At 37.2% G+C, this 26,677-nt stretch overlaps 1 protein-coding gene across 8 annotated transcripts in view; it reads right to left on the reverse strand.

Annotated features, from left to right (window-relative positions):
- PPFIA2 (PPFI scaffold protein A2) overlaps nucleotides 1-26,677 on the reverse strand; it is a 500,869-nt gene that overhangs the window by 211,277 nt on the left and 262,915 nt on the right. For all 8 annotated transcript variants that reach the window (XM_088836833.1, XM_088836831.1, XM_088836832.1 and 5 more), the window contains one exon: nucleotides 1,083-1,184. In XM_088836833.1, coding sequence (XP_088692959.1) covers nucleotides 1,083-1,184 — 102 coding nt within the window. The remainder of the gene's footprint in view (nucleotides 1-1,082; nucleotides 1,185-26,677) is intronic.

A 26,677-nucleotide genomic window follows, 5' to 3' on the forward strand; every position in this document is an offset into this window, starting at 1 on the left:
TAAATTGTTATATATAAATCAATGTTTGCACAAGGAAGCCTTCATAAATCTATTTTCCTTGATGTAATCAACAACAAAAATCCTCCACATCATTGCTTTTAGAAAGGGAGAAAAAATGTTTTCCAGGTTTATTCATGCTTTGTCTTACAATATTGAGTTGTCATTTTTATATTACTATCTAAGACCAAGCATACAATGAATACACAATTAACATACCTTACTTTATCAGTATTAATCTGCCAAAACTCTTAACACTTCAAATATTTTCACTTACTTCATATTGAAATTGAACTACAGTCACACCCAAGTGGTTTTACTTTACATTATTTTACTAGAAAAACTTCTCTCATTGATGAGTAATAAGACAGTTTATACAGTCTGAAATTTAGTAAATTTTTCTTCTGAACTAGAAAACAAGGTACCGCTGATGATAGCAAGTCATGTGATTAAACAAATACATGGGTTTTCAAGAGCAGAATATTGTAATTTCCCTCAGGTTCATGAAATAAAAATATCATAACTGGAAGTCTCCTTCATGAGCTTCTAAAATAGAGAAGGTACGTCTCTTTTAATTAGGAGAGTCCTCTTTCAGTGATTTTATGTTTTTAACATCTTTTCTAAAAATTATTGTTTTTCTGGGGTGAGGTGAGGATGAATGTCAGGCCATTCCCTCATAGTACCCAGAAGGCAAAATCATGCTCCCCTTTCAAACCTATGACCCTACCATCTTACCCACTCCCAGTCTCTGAAGCATGACCCACCTCCCCCTTTGCAAAACTGCCTGGAACTCACTATTGAAATGCAACTCTTCCTTTTAAAGTCAAAAAAGCAAAGGTCAGAAGAAACACTAACATTTTTTAAGGCAACACCATGATTTAGTAGGCAAGGCTGTAATTTAGGTTTCTGGTCTTCCTGTTCAGAGTTTTGTAGTATATTCTCTTTCACTCTAAGTAACAGACAATGAGTTGGTGTCTGCTTGAAGTCTTCCTGAAGTTTTTAAAGGCTTCTATTTTTGTGAATGTATTAGAGATAAGACACTGAACTATGGAATTACTTCCAAGCAGAGGCAGTTTTATACTTACTCTTGTATTGTTTCTTTCAGCTTTAAGTTCAGAAATTTCTTCTTCTTTTTCTAAAAGTTGTTCCCTGCAAGCATTTAATTCTTTTGTCAGAGCAGCAAATTCCTGAAAGGGGAATAAAAACAAAATTGAAGACATATACCAGATTTTTAAAAAATGTATTCCAGCAGGAAGAAAAAAAAACAACATCAAAATATCAACTTTTGAGTGTAAAGAATAAAAAAAAAATTGGCCTAGTTGATTATACATTGCTGATATGTATACATACATTACTGTCATTAAATCAACCTCATTCCAGCATTGAACAAATGCTAGTCCAGGATACTTAACATCCACCTATTATTATAATACACTGTTCAGATGAGAGTATAAAATATATTTCAGAATGTATCAGATATAGCATATTGAATTTAACATTAGTTTGATAACATATTGATAATATGGAACAATTTAAACTTTGCTAACTTTGTGAACAACTCTGAAGATCTTGCACTCTTACTCCATATCACAAAGTTTAGACTGAGTATACTACATCATAAGGAAAAAACAGCCACCATCAACACCAAACTAAAATGCTTAAATATACTATTTAGAGATTAAGAAGTTTACTTATTAAATAGGATGAAGAAAGAGAATGCACTTGTATCCCACAAAATAATAAATGCATCTAAGACTTGATAACATTATCTAAGATTCTCCTATTAATTTATGAATTGTTCAGTTTTTCATTCTGAAAGGTAAGCTCCATGTGAACTGGGACTTCAACTGACTTCACTGCTAAAGTCCTAGTGTCTGAGACATAGGGTGCTCAATTAGTATTTATTTTAAAAAAATGAACACAGGTAATATATTCTGGAGGACTTCCCAGGTGACTGACTCAGTGGTAAAGAATCTGCCTGCCAAGCAGGAGATGTGGGTTCAATCCCTGGATCGGGAACATGCCCGGGAGAAGGAAATGGCAACCTAAGCCAGTATTCTTGCCTGGGGAATCCCTAGACAGAGGAGTCTGGTAGGGTACAGTCCATGGGGTCACAAAAGAGTTGGACGTGCCTTAGCAACTAAACAACAACAACATATTCTGGAGCAATCCTTTCTCCATTACAAATGACACTTTGGAGTAATCATCAATGGCTTCCTTCCCCAAAGTGGGATCAGAGATTAAATAATGTGGGTATTTCTACCATTAGGTAGAATTTTTAGACACAATAAAGAATGTTTAAAAAGAAGGCAAAAACACCTATTGAACTATTCTGTTACTCCAACTTACAAATAAATATTTTTAAGTAATTTTAACATATCCATATTATTATTAAATTCTTCACAGTGGTTCTTTAATAAAATTGATGGCTGTCAAATGTGTTAAGTATTTGGGAAAATTTGGCAGTAGACTGGGAAAGCACTGTCAGAATATCAAAAAGAAAAAACAGAAATGGAGAGACAGGTTTGGTTAACCTAACCTCCGCAAAGGCAAATTTAGTAAAAAGTAAATGAATACGATGATTATGCAAAGCTGGGAAAGGTTTAGGGTTTATATTTTTGCCTGCTTCAACCACTTATTTTGCTGATTCTCTGAATGGCTTCAAACCAAGTGGATACTTCAAAAACCTCAGAGCAGCCACTTGGAGTTTAGAATCAAGATGAAAGAGTTCATTGTTTCATTTGGCTGACATTACAGATAAATGTTTTCTCCTCTGATTGCTGCCTGCTTAAATGTTGATATTATCTGAGTATATTATTCAAGTGGAGAATGGAAATAAGCAACAAGTAGAAAACAAAAAACGCTTGCATAGAAAACAAAATTTTCTTCATATAAACTGCATAGTTTTGATGCAGAAAAGAAGAGAGTAACAAAGATCCTGCACTGCTTTTTAAAATTAATCCTATATTCACGAATAGGGCTTCCCAGATGGCGCTATGGTAAAGAACTCGCCAGCCAATACAGGAGAGAGAAGAGACATGAGTTCGATCCCTGGGTCAGGAAGATTCCCTTGAGGATGGCAAGGCAACCCACTCCAGTATTCTCGCCTGGAGAATCCCATGGACAGAGAAGCCTGGAGGGCTATAGGCCAGAGGGTTGCAAAGAGTCGGACATGGCGGAAGGGACTTAGCATGAACACATGCATACTTATGAATATCATAAGACAAAATATTAATCAAATCTGTAAATTTAATATCATACCATTTTTTAAGTGAAACATATATCTGGATTATCTTTCTAGCGGTTTAACTTACTATCTTCAGAAAGAAAAAAGGTCAGAAGAAAATAATTTATAATTTTAACATTTCTTATCTCCAGATGGTAAAATTATAAGTGAATTTTGGTTTTTTGGCTTTCTGCTATGTATTTTGTCATCAAAACTCTCTAGAATAAATATGCTTTTATGCCTAGTGAATAAAAGAAAATGTGAATCTATAAATTCACTGAAACAATCATGTGTTCATAACCAATGACAGATATTATTCAAGATGTTACTGGTGACAGACGACTTTGAATTTTTAATTTACTATCATGGCACTGACTCTGAACAAGCTATTTAGTGACTCCATGTATTAAGATTAATCTTACATTTATTAACTTTCTCGCAAACTCCAGGCACTATTTTCACATTCATTATCTTATCTTACTCTCTCAATAACAAGTGAGGGAGTCTCATTTCCATTTCATGGCTGAGGAAACTGAATTACCAAGATAAAAGTTCCAAGTTCACAAAGCTCATAACCTATAGTGAGGTATGTTGTGAATACAGCTCTCCAGACTGGACTTCCAGTGCTTTCCCACTATACCATTTTGACCTGGCATGTATGTATGGTTCAGGGTTGGAGTACATTCAGCAATCCTCTTCTTTATCTGGATATTTACATAACCATTACTTATAATTACCTGATATGAGCCTTCTTAATTAGTCCAAAGGGAGTGGGGGATCTAGGGAGTGGCGTATTTCTTCCATGCAGGGTTACAAGTGTGAGGCAAGAACATCCTGAAAATCTAGGAGAACAGTAGATGCAGCTGTCTTGTATGGAGTTAATCATCAAATGTTTTTACACTTTTTCTCTGACATTTCTCTATTCTGTACCAACTTATCCACCCATACTGTCACATGAACTGAGTTTTTTAAATCAACTTTTCCTAGATATCATTAATAATAATAGCAGAGGTAATTAACATTGAGTGAGCCCTTACCAGATGCCAGGTACTCTGCCAAGCAATTTGTATTGATTATCTCATTAACCCTAATGAAACTCTATAAGGTGATACTAAAATCTTGCTAAACAAAGCTAAACGCTTACCATACAATTCAGCAAATCTCACTCCATGGTATCTCATTCCAAAGAAATTTCACTCCAAAGAAGTTGAAAACTATGTCCACACAAAAACCTGCATACATCGTTTATATGCACAATTGCTAAGACTTGGAAGCAATCAAGATGCCTTTCAGTAGGTGAAGGGGTAAATAAACAGCAGCACACTTAGACAAGGGAGTATTATCTAGTGCCAAAAAGAAATGAGCTATCAAACCAAGAAAAAACATGGAGAGACCTTCAATGTATATTAGTAAACGAAAGAGGCCAATCTGAAAAAGACTGCTATTGTGTGACTCCAACCATATTAACATTCTTAAAAATAAAATTATGGGAATAGTAAAAAGATGAATGGCTGCCACAGGGGTTGCAGGTGTGGAAGGGATGAATAGACAGAGGACAGAGGATTTTCAGGGAAATGAAAAAGCTTTGTGTGGTATCTGATGACCTATACATGTAATTAAACATTTGTCCAAACCTCTAAACATACAACACCGAAACTATGGGCCAGCGGTAATAAAAATGTGTCAATGTGGGTTCATCAATTGTAGCAGATGTACCGCTCTGATGTGTGATGCAATTAATGTTGAGGGTAGAGGTTACATGGGAGACTTCTGCAACTTCCTGTAAATTGTGCTATGACCGTAAACTACTCTATGAATATAAAATCTTAAAAAAAAAACCACTGAGGGTTGGATAAGTGAATAAAATTTGCAAAGTTGGACACTTAGTCATGGAATAGCTGGGTTCTGAATTCAGACAAGCTGTTTCACACTGGATGACTACAATAGATAGTGTTTTGTTTTGTTTTTTTTCCCTCTCCTGACCATATTCTTTCCCCTTCTAATTTGCCCTTCCTTAGTCTGAAAAGTCATACTTTCCTCAAGCTCACAAAACTTTTCAGAGCTTCCTACTTTTAAGCACATCAAATTTAAATATATTTTTAACTTTTAAAATCCAAACCATCCAAAACATGACCCTTTCTCAATTAATTAGCTTTCTTTTTCGTTGAAAAATAGAAACTACCATTTTGAGCAAGACCACTTCGTGCTGAACTTAGTATTTTATATGAATTACTTCATCTCTTTCCTATTTTTCAGATGAGAATATTGAAGCTTAGCATGGATGAATAATTTGCTCAAGGTCACACAACTAAAAATAATTCACCTTGATTACAAAACTCCAATTTCTGCAACACTGCTTCTTTCTCACTGAAAACGGAAAATCATCAAATTTTTCAATAGTAATGATCGATATAAACATATTATCCCTCTAACTCTCCATCCACACATACAACATTTATCGTGCACCTAGACCTGTGTAGATGTGAGAGTTGAACCTTAAAGAAAGCTGAGCTGAAGAATTGATGCTTTTGAACTGTGGTGCTGCAGAAGACTCTTGAGAGTCCCTTGGACTGCAAGGAGATACAACCAGTCCATCCTAAAGGAGATCAGTCCTGGGTGTTCATTGGAAGGACTGATGCTGAGGCTGAAACTCCAATACTTTGGCCACCTGATGCGAAGAGCTGACTCATTTGAAAAGACCCTGATGCTGAGAAAGAATGAAGGCAGGAGAAGAAGGAGAGGACAGAGGATGAGATGGTTGGATGGCATCACTGACTCAATGGACATGAGTTTGAGCAAGCTCCGGGAGTGGGTGATGGACAGGGAAGCCTGTCCCATGCTGCCGTCCATAGGGTCTCAAAGAGTCGGACAAGGCTAAGTGAATGAACTGAACTACACATACCAGACCCTGTGTTAGGCGCTGAAGATACGGAAATAACTTGGGCATAGTTGTTGCGCTTGACCTCATAGGTCTTTTGGAATTCACATTTCAGGCAAGGAGCTTTCATCATTGATAAGCACTCAAAACCCATCACCAAAGTGCCACACAGGAGGTAATATTGGTTTATGTGCTTAGAGGCATTGTTGACTAACAGGTAACTCTTGCTTTCTGGTACCTTCCTCTTAGCAGGTCCATCTTCTGCCTCTACCAAAGATTTCTCCTTCCTGTTTCTATCTCTGCTACTGCTACTGCTAAGTCACTTCAGTCGTGTCCAACTCTGTGTGACCCCATAGACGGAAGCCCACCAGGCTCCCCCATCCCTGGGATTCTCCAGGCAAGAACACTGGAGTGGGTTGCCATTTCCTTCTCCAATGTGTGAAAGTGAAAAGTGAAAGTGAAGTCGCTCAGTCGTGTCCGACCCTTAGCGACCCCACAGACTACAGCCAACCAGGCTCCTCCATCCATGGGATTTTCTAGGCAATAGTACTGGAGTGGCTTGCCATTGCCTTCTCCGGTTTCTATCTCTACTTTTAGATTTTCTCATCTCTCTTATTTTCTACTTCTTTCACATACTATTTCCTTTACCAATAATACTTTCCCTATCCTCTCTGACTAACTGACATATTTGTAAAGTACCTGCTTGCCTTTTAATGATCTATTATAGCTTGTTCAAGATCTAGCAATGCAGTTACTGTATTTTTCATAATAATTGAATTATTTGTTCGTCTCCTCCAAATTAACAGCATGATCCTTTAAAACAAAGTTGTTACCTTGTTTATTTTTATAGCTTTAGAACTTAGCAGAGTTTTGGACAAATTGCAGATATTCAGTAAATCCTTGTAACAATAAGTGAATAGTTCATTTCCTAAATGCTGGCTTTAATAGCAAAAACACTTTTTAAAAAGTATAAATAATTAAGAATCATTTATTTTTTCTGAGATCGTTAGAACTTGATCATTTATAACATGCCACCTGATGCCAAGAACTGACTCATTTGAAAAGACCCTGATGCTGGGAAAGATTGAAGGCAGGAGGAGAAGGGGACGACAGAGGATGAGATGGTTGGATGGCATCACCGATTCAATGGACATGAGTTTGAGTAGGCTCCAGGAGTTGGTGATGGACAGAGAGGTCTGGCATGCTGCAGTCCATCGGGTCACAGAGAGATGGACATGACTGAGTGACTGAACTGAACATGCCCAATATTCTTTTTGCTTCGTTTCTGTTGTTTTCTCCAATATCTGAAATTATCCTGTTCTATGCTCTATATTCTACATAGCAATGGTTTTACTGTCGGCTATATTTTATTGCATGTATATGAAGTAATACTATTGTTCCTACCAAATCACACATTCATATTTATCATTTCTTCACTGGACATGCTATTTTAGTCTTATTCTCAAAAAAAATGCATATCTAACTCATATGTTACTTCTTGAATCTAGAGTTTCTTAAACTATATTCCATAGAACAGTATTTCCACAAGTTTCCCAGCCAAAAGAAAAGGCCAAATAGATTTGAGAAATTATTTATGGTATATATTTTGCTCTTGAAAATATACTATAGACTTCAGCACATAAGAGATTATGACAAAAGCTGGTTTTGTGGCCAAGAAATGGAAACAATCTAAATTTCTATCTACAGGAAAATAGATTAATCAAATATAGTAAATGTACATGTGTAAAAGGCAGAACAAGTTGGCTAGATCTTTCTATAATAACAGGTGAAGGTTTCAAAAATACAATCTTGCATGAAAAGAGGTAAGTTACAGAACATAATGTATAACACAGAGTACTGTCAGAAGCTAAAGGCAGTGAAGGATAAATTTTAGATGAAAACTTCATTTCTGCCTCCCCATCTAAAGTCAAAGGAGATTGCTTTGAATCACTGACACAGAATTAGTAGGTCAGTTGCCAATCACAAGCCATATTCAACAACTTTTCAAACTAGTCATTTTGTTCCCCAAACATAGCCTGCCAAATTTCTTACTTTTCCCAAGAACCAAAATGACCTTCCCCACTCTGCACTTTTTTCTTGGAATTTTAAGAGCGGTCAGGACACAGTGCCACAGACATCCTCCCAGACAGAAGGGAGTGTCCGGTGTCTTTTTTGCATGCAATCATGCACACCACACCACACACACACAGACATTCACATGACTACTCCCTCTATGCTAGGGAGACGACAGTGAAAGAAGCAAGTTAAAGTCCCTACTCTCAAATGTGTATACACTTTCAGGCACTAAGCACTCAAAATACTTTTATTCAGAGCAAATCATTTCTAGTTATGTCAATCCCCTCTTAATACAAATTCAACTCATGATATAGAGCATTAGTTCCTTTAAAAAGAGAGCAAAATAAAACACATTTCTTAAAAAAAATTGAAGGTATAATTTCATTTTTCTTTTGCCTTCTCTTTTTCCTACTTTCCTTTTTTTAAAATCAGATTATAGTTGATTTACAATGTTGGGTTAGTTTCAGTTGTACAACAGAAGAATGTATCGCTTCTTAGAAATCAGCACAAGTTATCTAATTTCTGTGCCCTCCTAATTCTAAGTTACAAGTTTCAGAAACTGCATGAAATTTAGTTTCTCTATTGTCAATTTTTAACACTAACTTCTCGGTATTACCTCTGCCCACCTCATCCTTTCGTAAGCTATTGTTTCTTGAGCATTTATTATAGGTTAGAGATAGTGTTAGAATCTTTACATTTGTTATATCATTTATGCATCATGACAGCTTTATTCTTTCTGGATGAGAAAACCTGAACGAAAGAGACTAAATAACTCTAGCAAGGCTCATGCTGATACACAGCAATATCCGTGCTGGTGTCAACATCCCTTAAGCTTGTCAGCTCCCCAGAGAGAGATAACCTGCCTTTGTATCTTAACTGTGGTTTTGCTGGCTCATGCTGGCAAGTGAGCTAAGGAGGGTCATCAGGATATTATGCCTGAGCTGCTAATACTTCAATTAATATCCCTTAGGTTAGTGGGGCAATGGCAAGCCACTCCAGTACTCTTGCCTAGAAAATCCCATGGACGGAGGAGCCTGGTAGGCTGCAGTCCATGGGGTCGCTACAAGTCAGACATGACTGAGCGACTTCACTTTCACTTTTCACTTTCACACATTGGAGAAGGAAATGGCAACCCACTCCAGTGTTCTTGCCTGGAGAGTCCCAGGGACGGGGGAGCCTGGTGGGCTTCCGTCTATGGGGTCACACAGAGTCGGACACGACTGAAGTGACTTAGCAGCAGCAGCAGCAGCAGGTTAGTGGGGGTGTTTCAGTTTACTGCAAAGAAACTTCTCCTGTTTTGGGCCCTCCATGTGTATTTTCAAAGGAAAAGATACATCAGCAAAGTATAGATTGATTCAGATTCTGTGCCTACTTACATTGTATAGAGGGAATCTGGTCAGGTGAAAAGTGTATAGATTCAGAGCTTCCTCAGGCCATCCTTTCTCTTCTCTTCTCCTTATGTCTCTTTCCACCTTGTAAATCACCACAGGCTACAGACTGCCAGCTTCACACAGATACGGAACAGTATGCATGTTCATCTTCAAATGCATTTTTTGATAGCCAATATTAAAGATGGAAGGATGGAAAGAGAGTACTGACTTTTTTGCCTCATTTCAGGATGCTGTGCTTACTTGAGGAGATTTATTTGAAGAAAAAATGATATATTTTCTCACTAACTAAATGTCCGAAATGTCTTGACTTAATAGATGAGTCCTCACCTCCTAAAAGCAGGTCAGGAGAAGCTTCGTGACTGGAGGGGAATTCAGCTTTTTAATTTCATGTCATTGACACCAGGCAGCAGTCTCCAGAGTAATCTATGACAATCCATTCATCATAATTACAATTTTAACACTCTTTATCTTTCAATTAAACCTGCATTCTGTGGGCCACTTAATTAATGAACTGACAATGGCCTTATTTCTGCAACCGTATATCTGAGTAAGCGCTGGCTGAAAAATCACGAGGGCAAATCAGACAGAGAAGGGAAAACATAAAGGATGAGCTAAAATGCAGCATTCCTACCTACCACCAACACCCTCCCTAACCACAGAGAGCATTTTTAAAATTTATTCTCCAAGCATCTAACATTTGTGCAATTCAAAAATAGCTCTGAGGAAAGCATATGGCATGAAAGCATGCTGACTTGACCATCTAGCATTTAAATTAGACAAATTAACTACTTCAACATGTTTTTATAATGACTTCCTTAGGCTGTGCCCCTAACTTAGTATATTTTGGTTTCTCTTCTTTTGAAAATTGAAAAGTCTTCAAGCAATTCTATTTGTAATACTTGGTGGAAAGCTCTGGATTTTAACTTTACATTTATATGGACATTAATTGTCATAAGTTTACAGGTATAAAGATATACATCTTCTCCATACATCCTGGAATTAATAATGGAAGTATTACACTAGAGAGATGAAAACAAATCAGCTAAAATAATTGATATAATCCCTAAATTTTATATCTGTACAAATCTCAGAATATTTGTTGCTATAAATTCACAAGAGTCTTTATAAATTTAGTTTGGAAACAAACAAACAAAAAAACACATTTATTTCCTAGGAATCCCTATCTCTTCTTCTCTACATATATTGTTTCCTATTTTATTATGTTATGTAATCAAATGTGGTGTTAATGACCTCTGGTCTTATAATTGCCTCCTAGACTTGCATGAGCCCAGGAAAAGCTGTCATCCAAAATTACTGTGTGAAACAGCCCCATCTCATAGCCAGCCCTGGGCTAGACAGCTCGAAGGTAGAGTTGCCTGCATAACTAATACAATTTGACAGGCACAACTGGACTTCTAGAGTCTTCACAGAAATTGTTGAGTAAGTCTGCTCAATTTAAAAGGAAAACTAGATTCAAACTTTATGCAAATACTATTTTGTATCCCTTTGATTTTTATGTATGCCTGTTTCAATAAGACACTGTTTTGTCTTTTTGCTAAAACTGCATAATAGATTATGTTAATGTAAGAAGATTCTGTTAATAATGACCTGAGAGATGCAGGTGTGTTTAACCCCAAACATGCTTACAAATGACACTGTGGTAAATGTGGACATGGGTACTGGGTGATTTCGTTTTCAAAAACCTTCCAATGAAGGTAATTGTCATTATCCAAAAGTGGATGTTTGCTGACTCAGATACAGGGCTGTCAGACTGCGTTAGGGTCTCTGACCAACAAGTCATGTTCCTATCATGCCTCACTTACTCACTCCCACTGAAATGTGCCTGTCTTATATATTACCCCTGCTTGTTTTCCCGACTGTAATTTGTCAGTGTCTGTATAGAGCTTCCCCAGGTACTGGGTGCTCTTTAACAGCATCATTTGTTTGACGTGATTCAGCTTTGTTGTTGAATTCTCGAGAGCAGGCGATGTATATATTGGAAATAGCCAAAAATGTCCTTCAATAGGTACAAAGATAAATAAACTTTTAAAAAGAGAAATGGTACATCCACACAATGGAATATTATTCAGTACTATAGAGAAATGAACTACCAAACTATAAAAGGACATAGAGAAACCTGAAATGCACTTTACTAAGTGAAAGGAGCCATCTAAAAAGACTACATACTGTGTTATTTCAACTCTGTGACATTCTGAAAAAGTTAACACTGTGGTGACAGTCACTTTTATCATCAGTGGTTACCAGGATTTGAACTGGAGTGGACTGTGATGAATAGACAAAGCACAGAGGATTTTTAGGACAGTGAAAATGCTCTGTTACGATACTGTGATGACTAATACATGTCATTATACATTTTCCAAACCCCAGAATGTACAATATCAAAAGCAAACTATAATGTAAACTATAAACTTCTAAATGATAATGCGTCAAAATATCATCTGGTGGTGGCTATATGGATAACAGGGAGGCTATCCATGTAGGGAGACAGGACTATACGGCAAGTCTATGTACTTTCCTCTCAATTTTGTTATGAATTTAATATTGCTCTAAAAAATAAAGTCTTAAGAATAAAAAAATGAGACATTAGGAGAATTGTGAATAGCATAGGTCTTCGTTATAATAGATATTCATAAGTGATATATATATAGTAGTTTTGGAGCTACATGTAGTTATTTGACAGTTAATACTTTTTTAAAGACAAAATTTTCCATGTTAGGGTGGGACATTTCATTAGATACTTCAGGAAATTAAAGAAAATGCATGTTTTTTTTCCTTTATGGTAATTGAAATTGTGTGAATCTCATTGCTAATTGTCTAGCCCTCTTTTTGAGGAAGATCCTGATATCACTCCTGATATCAGGGACAGAAAGATTGTTCTCGAGAGTAACTATAAAGAAGAGAGGGTTTTGCTCTATCATTAGTGGACTAGATGATAGAAAATTATCAAAAGTAACGGGACACAGTAAACTCAGCACATTTTTGCAAGAGAAAGTGCTTATTTTACCCCTCTGTTCCTTTGCACTTAGTAAACTATTGCTGATCAATTAATCAGGTTATTAGGCAGCACACTGAACACACTGTGTTCTCTTATTAAACTAAGCCATAATATTACATCTGTAAAGATAGAAACTATGAGAAAAATCACCGAACAGCACAAAATTGTTCTTTAAAGTTTCTTAGAAAACATGTCTCTGACCTTATCTGCTGTTATTCTTTCCGCATTTTCTTGGATTGTATCTATTACCATTACCCTGGGGCTTACACAACTCTCAAGACATTGTCTGGTGTCAGATGTGAAATGACAGAGTAAAACATATTTGAGGCGCTTTCAATGAATCCTTTTGTTGGCTTTGATAAGATCCTATTTCAGAGGAGTGTGGCTGCCTATAAGTCTGGCCAGAATCCAGGCTTATAATGTAAAACCTTTTATAGATTCCCTGACCCAAGAGATGAGGATGAACGATGTTTAATGAAGAGCTCTCCTCTCTGGGCTCGGTCTCTAAGCATGAGTAGCTTCTCTGACTCCTGCATCCTGCCCTCTGCCTAGTGTTACAAATTAGATTGAGAAAGACAAACTCATAGGCCTAGAATCAAGACTAGAGTTACCCACTTCACAAATCCTTTCCCTTTAACCTCCTCCAGCTCCCAGGGTAGTTTTAGTCAAACAGAAAAAGCCCTTGGGCCTGATCTTATTGTATCAGATGTATGGAAGTGGAGAGAGGGAGATCACCAGAGAGAAATCCTCACGGAGGAACCAAGGCTTCTAGTTTTTAACCCAGTTAATGATCTTGTCCTTGATTTAGACTCATCTTTATGGAAAGGGGGAAAGAATCTTTTTTCTCCACCAATGTCCAAAATATACCTGCTTATTTGGTGCTTGAAAAATTTGGACACTTACTAAAATTCAACATTCTGGATATATTACTAAAATCACCTGGCCCAGCAAGCACTGTAGCTAAAGCATGTCAGGCTTAGTCACTCCCAGCCAAAAACCCTGTTGGCAGGAAAAGCCAATTTTCAACAGCTCTGACAGTGTAAAGCAGGAGGCATGTTTGACAAGATGCTGCGTATTAATTTAAAAGGCTTTAGCATCTGGTTAGGTAACACCTGCTGTGGCGAGCACCCCCAGGCACATAAAATAGCATTCAAGCTGAATATTTAAATTTCCCAACATAGCCCAACGAAGCTCTAACTCTAAATAAAACAAAACTAAGTCATGTCTCTCTAGAAATCAACAATAGTTATAATTATATAGCCAAAAATATTTGCTCTATGACATTGTTTGCATAGTGGTAAAGAATCTGCCTGCCGTTGCAGGAGACGCAAGAGAGGTGGGTTTGATCCCTGGGTTGGGAAGGTCCCTTGGAGTAAGAAATGGCAACCTACTCAAGTATTCTTGCCTGGAAAATTCCACAGACAGAGAAGCCTGGCAGGCTGCAGTCCACAGGGTCATAAGAAGGACACAAATGAATGATTGAGCATGTACACACACAAACTAAAATACTGCAGGAGGTGTTATAGAAGTTATAAAATATATTAAAACATGCTTTCCTGTGTTGGAGAATTCTACTGTGTGCAGTATTTAGAAGAGGATCAAGACCCAGAGAAAAACACTTTGTGTTCTATGATGTTGTATTGATATATAACTAAAGCGGAAATTGGCACTGAAAAGGGGGAGATGATGGCACCAAATAACAAAGAAAAACAGGCCATAGGACAGGAAGAGCTGGCAGGGGGCTCTTCTAAGTACTCTGTCTTTGAAAGGGAGTCATCAGGGAGAGGGGAGAGAGAGGTGGAGTTCCAGAAGTCTAGAACTGTCAAGACACACTACACTACTTCGTACCATTAAAAGTCCAGTAACACACATATGCAGAGTACATCATGAGAAATGAGAAATGCTGGGCTGGGTGAAGCACAAGCTGGAATCGAGATTGCAGGGAGAAATATAAATAACCTCAGATATGCAGATGACACCACACTTAGGGAAGAAAGTGAAGAAGAACTAAAGAGCCTCTTGATGAAAGTGAAAGAGGGAAGTGAAAAAGTTGGCTTAAAGCTCAACATTCAGAAAACTAAGATCATGGCATCCAGTCCCATCACTTCATGGCAAATAGATGGGGAAACAATGGAAACAGTGAGAGACTTTATTTTGGGGGGGTTCCAAAATCACTGCAGATGGTGACTGCAGCCATGAAATTGAAAGACGCTTACTCCTTGGAAGAAAAGCCAAACTTGACAGCATATTAGAAAACAGAGACATGACTTTGCCAAGAAAGGTTCCTCTAGTCAAAGTTATAGTTTTTCCAGTAGTCATGTATGGATGTGAGAGCTGGACTATAAAGAAAGCTGATCGCCGAAGAATTGATGCTTTTGAACTGGGGTGTTGGAGAAGACTCTTGAGAGTCCCTTGGACTGCAATGAGATCCAACCAGTCCATCCTAAAGGAAATAAGTCCTGAATATTCATTGGAAGGACTGATGTTGAAGCTGAAACTCCAATACTTTGGCCACTTGATGCGAAGAACAGACTCATTTGAAAAGACCCTGATGCTGGGAAAGACTGAAGGCAGGAGAAGAAGTGGATGGCAGAGGATGAGATGGTTGGATGGCATCACCGATTCTATGGACATGGGTTTGAGTAAGCTCTGGGAGTTGATGATGGACAGGGAAGCCTGGTGTGCTGCAGTTCATGGGGTTGCAAAGAGTCAGACACAACCGTGTGACTGAACTGAACTGAACATGTTCTGAGTCCATGGATACCAAGAAATATTCTTAGAATAATTGAATTTTCTGTGTGGTTTCCTACAGTGAAGAGATCTGTCAGCCCAGTTTGGCTACCAGGTTATTTGATATTTCCTTCTCACTGTAAATGAATAAACTGATATTTTGAAAATTCCTTTATTAGCTCCACAAAATATTATTTACTGCCCAATATGTAGGGGATTCTGCAATTTTTTCAAATGTTGCAATGTGAACAATGGTGTAAAAGACATAATAAACCAGGGTAAGTGAAGCAATTACAATATACTATGAGAAACACTACACTGGAGCTATAACCAGGGTATTCAGCATGCACAGGCATGTTTCCACTAACCCCTGGAGTGGTTATGGGTATGGAGGGAGCATGTAACACAACACGTGAAAAATAAGTAAGAGTTAGCCAGGCAAAGTGTCTGTTGAGTAAAAATTTTTCCAGATCAGAGGAGCAGCACAAACAACACTCTCCCCTCCCCCCGTCAAAACAACCCTTAAAACATTAAAATTATAACACTTTTAGAAAAAGCCACAAGGGTAAATTAGAATCTTGGATTAGGCGATGGCTTCTTTGAGATGACACTGCAAGCTCAAGCAACACGTGAAAAAATAGATAAATTGTACACCATCTGCTATGGCCTGAAATGTGTTCACCCAATTCACATGTTTAAGCCCTGACCCCTGATGTGATGGTATTTGGAGATGGGGCCTTTGGGAGATGATTCAATTTAGATGAGGTCATGGCAGTGGGATTATTGGCCTTTGTAAGAAAACAAAGGGGCAGTAAATTGAGATTTCTTTCTCAGGCATTTGAAGAAAAGCCAGAAAGCAGCCATATGTAAGCCAGGAAGAGGACATGGCCATGCTGGTATCATGAACTCAGATTTTCAGTCCCCAGAACTGTGAGGAAATAAATGTTTAAGCCACCAAGTCTATGGTATTTAGGTATGGCAGTCCGAGCTGACTAATACACTATCAAAACTATTAAATTTTGCACTTCAAATGAAATCATCCAGAAAAGGCAACCCATACAATGAAAGATCATTTTTGAAAATCACGTACCTTATTATAAGTACAGTTACAATTCAAGAATAAAAACACAAATAGCCCAATTTAAAAATGAGAAAAGAATCTGAATAGACAGTTCTCCAAAGATGTTCAAATGGCCAATAAGCAAAAGAAAAGATGTTCAACATCATTAACCATCAGAGAAATGCAAATCAAAACCATAATGAGATACCACTTCACATGTACTAGGATGGATATAATAAAAAAGATAAATAATAAATGTTAGCGAAGATGTAGAGAAACTTCATACACTGCTGATGGAAGCGTAAAATGGCACAGATGCTTTGAAAACCAATCTGGTCATCTCTCAAATGGTAAAAGAGATATCAGATGATCCAACAATTCCACTACTAGGACTATACCCAAGAAAATGGCAAACATACATCCCCATAGAAACTGGAACATGAATGTTCACAATAGCAGTATTCATTACAGCTAAAAATGGAAACAAACTAAATGTTCAACAGTTGAAGGACTGATGAAAAGGGTAGTATATACATAAAATGGAAATTATGCCAAAATAAAAGAAACAAAAGTCCTAATACCTACTATATCATTCATGAACCTTAAAAATCTTGTGCTAAGCTAATGAAGCCAGTCACAAAGGATGTATATTTTATAATTCGATTCATATCAAATGTCCAGAATAGACAAATATATAGAAACAGGAAATTCACTTCAGTTCAGTTCAGTTGGTCAGTCGTGTCCAACTCTTTGTGACCCCATGAACCACAGCACGCCAGGCCTCCCTGTCCATCACCAACTCCCGGAGTTCATTCACACCCATGTCCATCGAGTTGATGATACCATCCAACCATCTCATCTTCTGTCGTCCCCTTCTCCTCCTGCCCTCAATCTTTCCCAGCATCAGGGTCTTTCCAGTGAGTCAGCTCTTAGCATGAGGTCTTGGTGGTTGCTAATACTAGGGGAGATGGGAAAGTTGGAGGAGGTGATATTTGGGGTTAATAAACTGTTCTAAAATTGATTGTGGTGATAGATGCACAGCTCCATGATTCTACTGAAAGCCAATGGACTGCATTTTAAGTGGGCAAATTAGATGGTATGTGAATGATGTTTCAATAAAACTGTTTAAAAAAGACAATTCAGTATGAATTCAGTGTAGTATGTATGTGTGCTCAGTTGTGTCTGACTTTTTGCGACTCCGTGGACTGTAGCCCACAGACTCCTCTGTCTTTGGAATTTTCCAGGCAAGAATATTGAAGTGGGTTGCCATTCCCTACTCCAGGGGATCTTTCCAACCCAGGGTTCGAAATTGTGTCTCCTGCATTGGCAGGCAGATTCTTTACCACTGAGCCACCTGGGAAGCCCTTCAGTGTAGCAACAGTTCAGTTCAGTCCAGTCGCTCAGTCGTGTCCGACTCTTTGCAACCCCATGAATCACAGCACACCAGGCCTCCCTGTCCATCACCAACTCTCGGAGTTCACTCAAACTCATGTCCATTGAGTCGGTGATGCCATCCAACCATCTCATTCTCGGTCGTCCCCTTCTCCTCCCGCCCCCAATCCTTCCCAGCATCAGAGTCTTTTTGAGTGAGTCAAATCGTCACATGAGGTGGCCAAAGTATTGGAGTTTCAGCTTTAGGATGAGTCCTTCCAATGAACACCCAGGATTGATCTCCTCTAGAATGGACTGGTTGGATCTCCTTTCAGTCCAAGGGACTCTCAAGAGTCTTCTCCAGCACCACAGTTCAAAAGCATCAATTCTTCGGTGATCAGCTTTCTTCACAGTCCAACTCTCACATCCATACATGACCACTGGAAAAACCATAGCCTTGACTAAACGGACCTTGGTTGGCAAAGTAATCCTCTGTTTTTTAATATACTGTCTAGGTTGGTCATAACTTTCCTTCCAAGGAGTAAATGTCTTTTAATATCATGGCTGCAATCACCATCTGCAGTGATTTTGGAGCCCCCAAAAATAAAGTCTGACACTGTTTCCACTGTTTCCCCATCTATTTCCCATGAAGTGATGGGACCAGATGCCATGATCTTTGTTTTCTGAATGTTGAGCTTCAAGTCAACCTTTTCACTCTCCTCTTTCGCTTTCATCAAAAGGCTTTTGAGTTCCTCTTCACTTTCTGCCATAAGGGTGGTGTCATCTGCATATCTGAGGTTATTGATATTTCTCCCACCAATCTTGATTCCAGCTTGTGCTTCTTCCAGCCCAGCATTCCTCATGATGTACTCTGCATATAAGTTAAATAAGCAAGGTGACAATATACAGCCTTGACGTACTCCTTTTCCTATTTGGAACCAGTCTGTTGTTCCATGTCCAGTTCTGACTGTTGCTTCCTGACCTGCATACAGGTTTCTCAAGAGGCAGGTCAGGTGGTCTGGGATTCCCATCTCTTTCAGGATTTTCCACAGTTTATTGTGATCCACACAGTCAAAGGCTTTGGCATAGTCAATGAAGCAGAAATAGACATTTTTCTGGAACTCTCTTGCTTTCTCCATGATCCAGCGGATGTTGGCAATTTGATCTCTGGTGCCTCTGCCTTTTCTAAAACCTGCTTGAACATCTGGGAGTTCACGGTTCACATATTGATGAAGCCTGGCTTGGAGAATTTTGAGCATGACTAATTAGCACGTGAGATGAGTGCAATTGTGCGGTAGTTTGAGCATTCTTTGGGATTGGAATGAAGACTGACCTTGTAGCATATGATATGCTAAATATTTTAAAGTTTGGTAAAGGGCAATGGCAGCTATGGGAGAGATTTAAGCAGAAGAATGACATTATTAATTTTATCTTCCTTCTTATGAGTTCAGCAACTACTCAGAGATAGTAGAACAATGAAATTCTGGACTAGCCAAGCTAAAGGAAGGATTCTGGTTCTTATTAAACGTATCAAGGTAACAATACCCTGGCATATTCCTTTCAATAACCATTCAGTCTTCTTACAGGCATCCAATTCTTTTAATTTCAATAACATTCATTGATTGTTATCATTAGAAATTTTTCCATTCCTGTTTTTTGGACCATCTTGATATCCTTTCTCCAGTAACAAAACATGTTAGAACAACACTTTACATAAGAATTATGTCACTTTCACTTCTCCTTCAAGGAAACATCCCCTAACATCTGAGTATCTTTCTGGTCAGTAGATTCAGGAAGAAACTCAGGAGACTACTTTCTCGGGAAGTACCTTTAATATAAATTTTTCAAGAAGAAAATATGTGGAAAATATTTCACATATATTCTTAACCTCTGCAACTATCTCACGTATGTTCTTAACCTCTTCAATTGCTCATAAGAAATCTACAAAGACTTAGCCAAAGCTAGGAAAAACTTTTGAGTTTCCTCTACCCTATAGATATTTATTTATAAAACAAATCTTATCATTACTGAATTGTCACACAAACATACATATGCATAAAATTACATATGGAGTGTAATGTATAATGCTGTATATAATATAGATTTTTTTTACTATCTTATAAGGTCTTTCTACAACCTCATGAAATAAATCACATGTGTGTTGGCACCATATCTCCCCTTGCCTGAGACAACATGAAACAATCACTTATTTATTGAAGCAGTCTTGTAATACTCCTTGATGTTGAACTTTAAGTAGCAACTACTTAGTTACCCAAACTGGCACAGGAGATGAACCCTATTTGCCATCCTGTTTTCTTGCCTGGAGAATTCTATGGACAGAACGAGCCTGGCAGGCTGCAGTCCATGGGGTTGCAAAGAGTTGGACACAATTCAGAGTTTCATTTTACTTTCCATTTTTGAAAAGTGGACCAAAAAATTGTACATTTTTTTCATGTCTTCTTAAAAAAATAAAGTATTGCAAATAGTCCAAACCATTAACTTCTATAGAAATTTTTTTCCACCGTGGAACCATATCTTAGATTATCACATAAATTGAATTAGAATGATTGACTCTTGTCCACATTTTGCAGATAAAGCAACGCTGGAAAATCTCTTTATTTGACTGAAAGTCCATAGCACTCCTTGTTTTTAATTTACTTAAGCTAATGTTTCTTGGGAGAATGGAAAATAGCTATGGGTCAAAGTAAATATTCAGATGTTCCTTTTCCCCAATTTTATTTTTCAGTGTGGAAATCGTTTAATATTAGTTTGCTTAATTTGTTTAATATTAACTTTCAATGAGGAAATAGTTTAATATTCCTCAAAAGGAAGATTATATTTTATGAGTAAGAATTCTATACAGCGAAAAGTAAAAGGACATTATTTTTTCAGGGAAGAAAACATTTTCCACACTTCCTTCATGCTGAGTTTTTACATTTTCATTTAACAGCCCCACACTTGTGAATACATACTAGCACTCAGACTCACTGTAATAGCATTAATTACCGTGAAATATATTACCTCCTTTGGCTTTACTGTGTTTTCTTAAAATCTTGTATTTATACTTCACAAGTAAGCAAAAATCAAATTAACGGTTCTATTTATCTACTTTTAATGCATTAAAGAAGATTTAGTCTTATTCGGCCATGGGTTTGCTAGTTTTGAAAAGAATTACTCTTAGAATTATTTAAGTGGTGAAGTCAATGGAACAGGCAAAGGGAGGACCCAGATTGGTTGAAGAATCTTCAGAGATGTTAAAGATAAATTGTTTAGAGCACAATGATACATATAACATTAAAATAAAATGTTCTTTTAAAGTTAATGAGATTTTCTTTAGGTGGCTTATCTCATTTAAATTAGTCATGCCACTCCTCCTTGAATTTTTGTTATTCAAGGGTAATAACTCTTCAGATCCCAGTGAGACAGTAGACCAGAAGTTTTCATTCTAATCCAACATGATAAATAACTCTGCATCTAGGTGGTAACCTCTGTGAGGGTCAGATCTAAGGCTTTCTTCCCTCAGTTATAGCGCCAATTCCTCACTCTGGGTCTGTCAAAGAGATTATATTTGTTAAATAAAGACAGTGTTAAACTGTTCACTTTTAGTAATGAAAACTTTAATGCAGATTAATTAGCACCAGAAAAAAACACAACTAAAATATTCTGATAAAGCTACTGAGGTATGAATTTTAAAACATGCCATACCAGGTTCATTCTTTTAAAAGTTCTATTCCTTAAACATTTTGAACACATATTACATTTTTTATAATGCTAATACTTGATATCCTTGAGAATAGAAATTGTTTTTTCTGATTTTTGCATAGGGCAACTTAGTTCTTGGGATTTAAATAGTGATTGCAAGCTCATGTTTGGTTATTTTAATGTGTGGGAATTCTGTGAGGTCTGGCTGAAAGAACTTATTTCAGAGAGGTATATTCTTCCTTCTGGTAGTTCCTGTGAAGCAGGGGCTAGTAATTTAAAATCTGGAGTTCAAAGACAGCACTGTGGTAATCGCTGTTTTTTCCCAAGCCTTCACTCAGGTTCACAGTGACAGTCTGAACATCTTTCTGCTGATGATCGTCTTCTTCTAGGCGATCCTGTCTTTGAGGGTATAGCCCTTCAGTGGCTCTAGATTTATACAGGGGTTTTCATTTTTTTCTTCCTAGATTCCAGGCCCTGCTCCCAGCACACACCATTGACAATAAGCCTAGAGTTTTTAGCTCCTGGGATCAGCAAAGGTCATCAGAATGCTCGAGTCTTCAGAAAACACTGCATTAGTTTTCCAACAGCTTATCTAATTGTTTATCCAGGCTTTCGTACTATAAAGGTCCTTGAGGCTTTCCTATTTGCTACATTAGCAGATAGTGGAAGTTGAAAATGATAAAATATTCATAGATGCTTATTTCCCATACTGAATTAACATTAAAGATAATTCAAGCCATCCGGGAATTATCATTGGGAATTTTTTGTTTTTTTTCTCTGCTGGTTACCTGGTTTGTGAGACACAGGATCAAATGTGACATAAAAAATTAATGAGTTAATAAAAGAAAACACAAGGAATCTAGGTTTGTATAACAAAATATGATCTGTATTTAAAATAATTCAGTCAACTAAAATATTCATATTTCCTCAGTAAAAGTGCTTTCTGTTAAGATGTTTGGTCTGAAGAAGAAAAACAACACCTCAGGACTGAGAGAAGGGGATGGGAGCTACCTTCAATTTGAAAAATATCAAAATGGAAAATGACTTTCATAGAAGACAGTTTCCCCAGTTTTTGAAATCTAGTATTTTCAATTCTATAGGATTTGGTGAAAGTAGTGTTAGTCACTCAGTCCTGTCATACTCTGCGACCCCATGGACTGTAGCCATGGGGCCTTTGAAGGGCCTTTGGGGTAGGGATCACTTTTAAAACACCATACTGCTTCATCTGTAGTCATATATTCCTAAAAGACACTGAAAAAAATTAAATGTTGGATTGCCTGGGCAAAGGTCATTTCCTTATTAATAACTCCATTATATTCTAATAATTTTAGTTTCATTTTACTGCCCTATTTAAGACCAAATAAATGGTTGGAAATGCCACCAGGGTAAGAATCAAATACTCTTGAGGTAGGTATAAGGCCCACATTAAAATAAATTAGTCCATGTTGTTTTATGCCTGACTCTCTGCTAGACATTTTTGAGTAAGATGTAGTTTCAACCACATTGATTCTGATTATCTACTGGGAAGAATAAAGCAGATAGCTGTATACTTGGGATAGGGCCTTATGGTTAAGTCTGTCATTGAGTCTCTCATTAGTTTATTTACATGAGAGAGAAAAGTGACTTCTGGAAAGCTAAATTAGGAAATTGATTAAAATCTCCAGCTCTGGAGGCAATCGTTTTTGTTAGAATCCCGGCTCCATTCCTTTAGCAGCTGCTTAGAAATTTACCTTTTGTGTTTCATACTGTATTATCTGTAAAATGGAGGTGAATCACAGAACTAATCTCACAGTCTCATTAGCTGCTGTGAGAAATTACTACTTTATTCATGTAAAGTGATTCAGTTCAGTTCAGTTCAGTCTCTCAGTCGTGTCCGACTCTTTGCGACCCATGGACTGCAGCACACCAGGCCTCCCTGTCCATCATCAACTCCCAAAGTTTACCCAAACTCATGTCCATTGAGTCGGTGATGCCATCCAACCATCTCATCCTCTGTCGTCCCCTTCTCCTCCTGCCCTCAATCCCTCCCAGTATCAGGGTCTTTTCTAGTGAGTCAACTCTTCGCATGAGGTGGTCAAAGTATTGGAGTTTCAAATTCAACATCAGTCCTTCCCATGAACACTCAGGACTGATCTTTAGGATGGACTGGCTGGATCTCCTTGCAGTCCAAGGGACTCTCAAGAGTCTTCTCCAGCACCATGATTCAAAAGCATCAATTCTTCTGCGCTCAGCTTTCTTTATAGTCAAACTCTCACAAGTATAAATACTTTCTGATTAACACTATTATTATTAATTGTTTTTATTATTACTAGAACAAACTCAGAGCCTGTATCTTTAAGGACAGATCTCATGTCACAGGTGATTATAGGAGTAAACTTTATATTCCTAAGTCCCACCTATCAGTAGGGAATGATACTGTCACATTAATCACCAGCTTCCGTGGACAATATTTCACATCCATGCTCTCAAGTCCCTCCTCAGAATTCTATGATAGTCAATTTCAGTTAATTCTGTTATACAGAGAAAAAATGGTGGCATTTGGGTCGAATATCAAAAAAATATGATGTTCGATGGTCAACCTGATGTTTAAAGGATCTGTACAGACCTGGACAGAAAAAATAATTAATATAAATGACCACAGATATAAAAGGTAAAAAATATATCATACTAACAAACAATTTAGAATGTTTGTGAGGGTAATGAGTCTCATAACCTGATATTGATTAGCATTGGCATTTGCATTTAACTTTTTATTTATTTTCATATTTAAATTAGAGATTTAAAATACATTAACATTGTTAAATGCTTTGTGGTTACATTACTTATTTCTGAGAATTCTAGCACTTATCCAAAGAAAAGTTCTTTTATGTAACAACACTACACAAAATAAATTACAGAATTGAGAGTTTATCTTTCACTGTCTTTTCCTGTTATTTTATTATTCCAAGTTTTAAAAATATTTGCATTTGGAGAATAGGATGGGACAAATGTGAAACATTTGTCACATACAGAGGGTATGGCCATATTGAACCAGAATCCACTCCAATTTTTATGAGTGAATTAGTAAAAGGCACTACTTTGTCATCTGTTTCCTCCCACCAGCACTACTGATAATTTGCATCACCTGCCATTATGACATTTCAGGATTTTTAAATTAAGGTATAATTAACATATAACATTATATTAATTTCAAGTATACAACATGATTCAATATTTGTATATATTGTGAAATAATCACCACAAGAAGTCTAGTCTGGTTTAATGTCTCAGCAACTCTCAAATATATGCAACAGAGTATGGCAAACTATTGTTACCATGCTGTACATGACACCCCATGCATTTCTAACTGTAAGTTACCTTCTCATCACCTGCATCCACTTCGCCTGTCCCTCACCCTGACTGTGGCTACCTCCAATCTGTTCTCTGTATCTATAAGCGCCTTTCTTTTTTTTTGACTCCCTCTATGATTGAGATCATACACTATTTGTCTTTCTCTGTCTGATTTATTTCACTTAGCATAGTGAAAATCAGTTTCAAGTTCCATCTATGTTGTTACAAATGGCAAGATTTCCTTCTTTCTTTTGGCTGAATAATAGTCCATTGTGTGTATATATACATATATATATATATATTTGAAAGGGAAAAGTGAAAAGTCGTTCAGTCATGTCTGACTCTTTACAACCCCATAGACTGTAACCCGCCAGGCTCCTCTGTCCATGGAATTCTCCAGGAAGGAATACTGGATTGGGTAGTCATTCCCTTCTCTAGGGAATCTTCCTGACCCAGGGTTCGAGACCGGGTCTGCTACATTGCAGGCAGTTTCTTTACTGTCTGAATCATATGCTAGTTCAATTTTTAGCTTTTGGAGGCACGTCCATGATCCTTTCCATACATAGTAGCTGCACTAATTTACAATTCCACCAGCAATGAACAATAGTTCCTTTTTCTCCACATCCTCTCTAACTTTTGTTACTTGTAAACGTTTTCATAACCGTTTTGATAGGTATGATGTGGTATCTCATTGTGGGTTTTGCATTGCTCTGATGATGAGAGATGCTGAGGTTTTGTTTCCCATGCGCCTGATTGGCAATTTGCACAACTTCTTTGGAAAAATGTCTATTTAGTCTTCTGTCCATTTTTAATTGCGTTCCTTGTTTTTTAAATATTGAGTTGTTTGAGCTACTTATAAATGTTGATTAATAACCCCTGACTGGTCATATCATTTGCAAATATTCTCTCCCATTGGTAGGTTATCTTTTTGTTTTGTCTGTAGTTTCCTCTGCTGTACAAAAACTTTCACATGAACTAGTCCATTTTATGTCATAGAGTGTTCTGCCTATGTCCTCTTCTAGGAGTTTCATGATTTGAGATGTTATAATTAGGTCTTTAATCCATGTTGAGTTTGTATTAGTTTACAGTGTGAGGAAATCTTCTAATATCATTGTTTTATGATGTTCAGTTTTCCTAGCACCACTTTTTTTTTTGGCTGTACCATGGGGTCTGTGGGATATTAGTGCCCCAGTGAGGGACTGAACCCAGGCCCAAGGTAACAAAGGTGCTGAGTCTGAACCACTGGACCACCAGGGAACTCCCTAGCACTACTTACTGAAGAGACTGTCTTTCCTTAAAAATATATACTATTTCCTGCTTTGTTGTAGGTTAATCAATCATAAATAAGTACATGGGTTTATTTATGAATAATTTCCTATTGATACAGTACCCATCTTTCAATGTTCATTTTGTCTTCTACCACTATAGACAGGCCTACTCAAATATACTCCTAGTTAGAAATAAGTAGTCCTATATTTCTCTTTCATCTACTGATCTATCTATATCACTTATTCTTATTATTTCAGTCTTTCTTTTGCATATGTGTCCAGTTTTCCCATTACAAGGTCTTTCCTGTTATAAGACTTAACATTCATTTTGGTATTATGATAGACATGTTAGCAGTGTTGAGCATATGGTAGATCACTAATAAATTCATACGGTAATTTAACTGATTAATTAGTTTGGAAATACAAATCTCAAACTTATGACATCTGTTGATTTATAGTTGGGTCTACCCAGGGAATTTTAGGAGCTATAAGGTCACCTTTCAGGAAATTCTGATTTTTTGTCTATGTGGCTAATTTTATCCTGGGCATATAGCTTTGTAGGATATTTCTATCATAGAAAGGCAACCCACTGAAAATTGCAAGTGTAAATATTAGAAACTCAGCATAAACAT

Source organism: Moschus berezovskii, chromosome 6 (assembly GCF_049115385.1).
Source record: "Moschus berezovskii isolate FMDL1 chromosome 6, NW_MosBer_1.0, whole genome shotgun sequence".
Classification (NCBI taxonomy): Eukaryota; Metazoa; Chordata; class Mammalia; order Artiodactyla; family Moschidae; genus Moschus; species Moschus berezovskii.